This window comes from Neopelma chrysocephalum, unplaced genomic scaffold (assembly GCF_003984885.1).
Source record: "Neopelma chrysocephalum unplaced genomic scaffold, ASM398488v2 Primary Assembly neopelma1_97356, whole genome shotgun sequence".
Taxonomy (NCBI): domain Eukaryota; kingdom Metazoa; phylum Chordata; class Aves; order Passeriformes; family Pipridae; genus Neopelma; species Neopelma chrysocephalum.
Window position 1 is genome coordinate 2,073 of NW_020925997.1, and position 2,784 is coordinate 4,856.

The window sequence follows — 2,784 nt, forward strand, 5'->3', positions numbered from 1 at the left end:
ACAGGGGACATGGGGACAGGAGACACGGGCACAGGGGCACAGGGGACATGGGGACAGGGGACACGGGCACAGGGGACACGGGCACAGGGGACATGGGGACACGGGGACACGGTGTCTGTGCCACCCCGGGGGCACCTGGGGGGGTGTGGGGGTGTCTCTGGGTTTAGGGACCTTGTCCAGGGATGTGTGGGGTGGGGGTCTCTGGGCTGAGGGACCCTGTGCAGGGGTTTTGGGGAGGTACCTGGGCTGAGGGACCCTGTCCTCGGGCACGGGGGTCCAGGAGGCCCCCCCTGGGCTCAGCGAAGGGCCCCTCGAAGGATCTCTCCACATCAGCCAGGTAGAAGGCGCACACGGCCGAGCCGGGGATGCTGCGGGGACATCATGGGGGTGACACCGTGGCCAGAGCCCCTCCATGTCCCCGTGGGGTCCCCAGGCTCTGTTTCCCCATGTCCTGTCCCACTGTGTCCCCGTGTCCCCCTGTGAGTTCATCCCTGTGTCATCACCCAAGTCCACCTCCGTGTCACCGTGTCCCTTATCCCCAAGAGTTCACCCTCCTGTCCCCATGTCCCCATGTGGGTCCATCCCCATGTCCCCACACTCACATCCCCTGTATCCCCACGTCCCCACACTCACATCCCCTGTCCCCATGTCCCCAAAGTCACATCCCCTGTATCCCCATTGTCCCTCTTTCCCCACACTCACATCCCCTGTATCCCCATCTCCCCACACTCACATCCCCCTGTCCCCAAACTCACATCCCCTGTATCCCCCTGTATCCACATGCCCCTGTCCCCATGTCTCCACTCTCACATCTCCCCTGTCCCCATGTCCCCAAACTCACATCCCCCTGTCCCCATGTCCCCAAACTCACATTCCCTGTATCTCCCTGTATCCCCATGTCCCCCTTTCCCCACACTCACATCCCCTGTATCCCCCTGTCCCCACGTCCCTGTCCCCATGTCCCCACTCTCACATTCCCCGTCCCTATGTCCCCACACTCTCATCCTCCCATCCCCACGTCCCTGTGTCCCCCTGTCCCCACACTCCCATCCCCCCGTCCCCCTGTCCCCACCCTCCCCCCGTGCCCGCCGTGCCCTCCCTGCCTGTTGGGCTGGGTCCCGAAGAGGGCGAGGACGGCGGGGCGGCCGTGCAGGGTGCGGGGGGGGGTCACGGCCTCCAGAACGTCGAAGTAGAAGACGGTGTCCCCGGGCACGGAGCAGTGCAGCCGCAGCTTCAGGAACGACGTCCAGCGCCGCTCCAGCACCCGCGGGGACCCGCCCCGGTCATTGCGGCACACGCGGCCCACCCGCGCCACCAGCACCTGCGGGGGCACCCACTCAGTGCCAGGGACGCCCGGGGCAGTGACAGGGATGCCCGGTCAGTGCCAGGGACCCCTGGGTCAGTGCCTGGCTCAGTGTCAGGGACCCCCAGGTCAGTGCCTGGGTCAGTGCCAGGGACCTGCCATGGTCATTGCGGCACATGCGGCCCACCCGCGCCACCAGCACAGGGGTAGGGACAGGGACACCCACAGTCAGTGCCCAGGTCAGTGCCAGAGACCCTGGGGTCAGTGCCAGAGACCCTGGGGTCAGTGCCAGGGATCCCAGGGTCAGTGCCAGGGACCCCCATGGTCAGTGCCAAGAACCCTCACGGTCATTGCAGCACAGTGGCACCTCATCAAGGGGCAATGGAGCCCCCCATGCCCTGATGCCAGTGGGGCAGTGGGGACCCAGGGTGATGATGGTCACCCAGGGGGGGGTGATGCCCATTTAGGGGGATGATAATGGGCACTCAGGGGGGTGATGATGGCCACTCTAGGGGGTGATGATGGGCACTCAGGGTGATGATGGCCACTCAGGGTCCCCCCCCCGTGCCCTCCCTCCCCGTGCCCACCTTGCCCAGGGCGCTGAGCTCCACCGCCACCTCCCTGAAGAAGAAGTAGACGTAGGGGCCGTAGGGCAGCACCTGCACGAAGTGGGGCTCTGGGGGGGCACAGGGGGGTGGGCACAAGGACCATCAGCTCCTGTCACCTCCTGTGCCCATTCCACACCCCTGTGCTCACCCCGTCCCCTGCTCCCTGCCCCCCTCTATGGCCCCAGAGCCCTGTGCCCCCAGATCCCGGCCCTGTGCCCGTAAATCCCAGTCCTGTGCCCCCAGACCCCGGCCCTGTGCCCCCAGACCCCAGCCCTGTGCCCATAAATCCCAGCCCTGTGCCCCCAGACCCCAGCCCTGTGCCCCCAGATCACAGCCCTGTGCCCCCACATCCCATCCCGACCCCCATTCCCCCCCCCGGTTTTGGGGTACCCTGGAGCCATCGGGAGCTGTATTTGAGGGTGCGCAGGGGGGCCCTGCCGGGGCTCAGGCTGCGGTAGATCACGGCATCACTCGCCTGGAAATCGGCCACCGTGGCCGAGTACAGGCTGCCATCTGCGGGGGGGGGACACTCCAGGTCACCCCTGACCCCCCCTGTGTCCCCCAAACACCCACAGACACCCTTTGTCCCCCCCCAGCACCCACCAACCACAGCATCGCTCACCTGAAATCGGCCACCGTGGCCGAGTACAGGCTGCCATCTGTGTGTGGGGGGACACTCCAGGTCACCCCTGGCCCCCCCTGTGTCCCCCAAACACCCACAGACCCCCCAAACACCCACAGACCCCCCAAACACCCACAGACCCCCCTTTGTCCCCCCCCCCAGCACCCACCGACCACGGCGTCACTCGCCTGGAAATCGGCCACCGTGGCCGAGTACAGGCTGCCATCGGCGGGGGGGGACACTCCAGGTCA

At 66.8% G+C, this 2,784-nt stretch overlaps 1 protein-coding gene across 1 annotated transcript in view; it reads right to left on the bottom strand.

Annotated features, from left to right (window-relative positions):
• The window catches only part of LOC113961627 (semaphorin-6C-like), a gene marked incomplete at both ends in the record, with an annotated part of 3,867 nt that extends 1,404 nt beyond the window's left edge, over positions 1-2,463 (bottom strand). The window contains 5 exon segments of the mRNA XM_027672047.1: positions 242-289; positions 291-368; positions 1,104-1,321; positions 1,891-1,979; positions 2,302-2,463. Of these exon segments, the coding sequence (XP_027527848.1) occupies positions 242-289; positions 291-368; positions 1,104-1,321; positions 1,891-1,979; positions 2,302-2,463 (595 nt within the window).
• Positions 2,464-2,784: the final 321 nt, after the last annotated feature.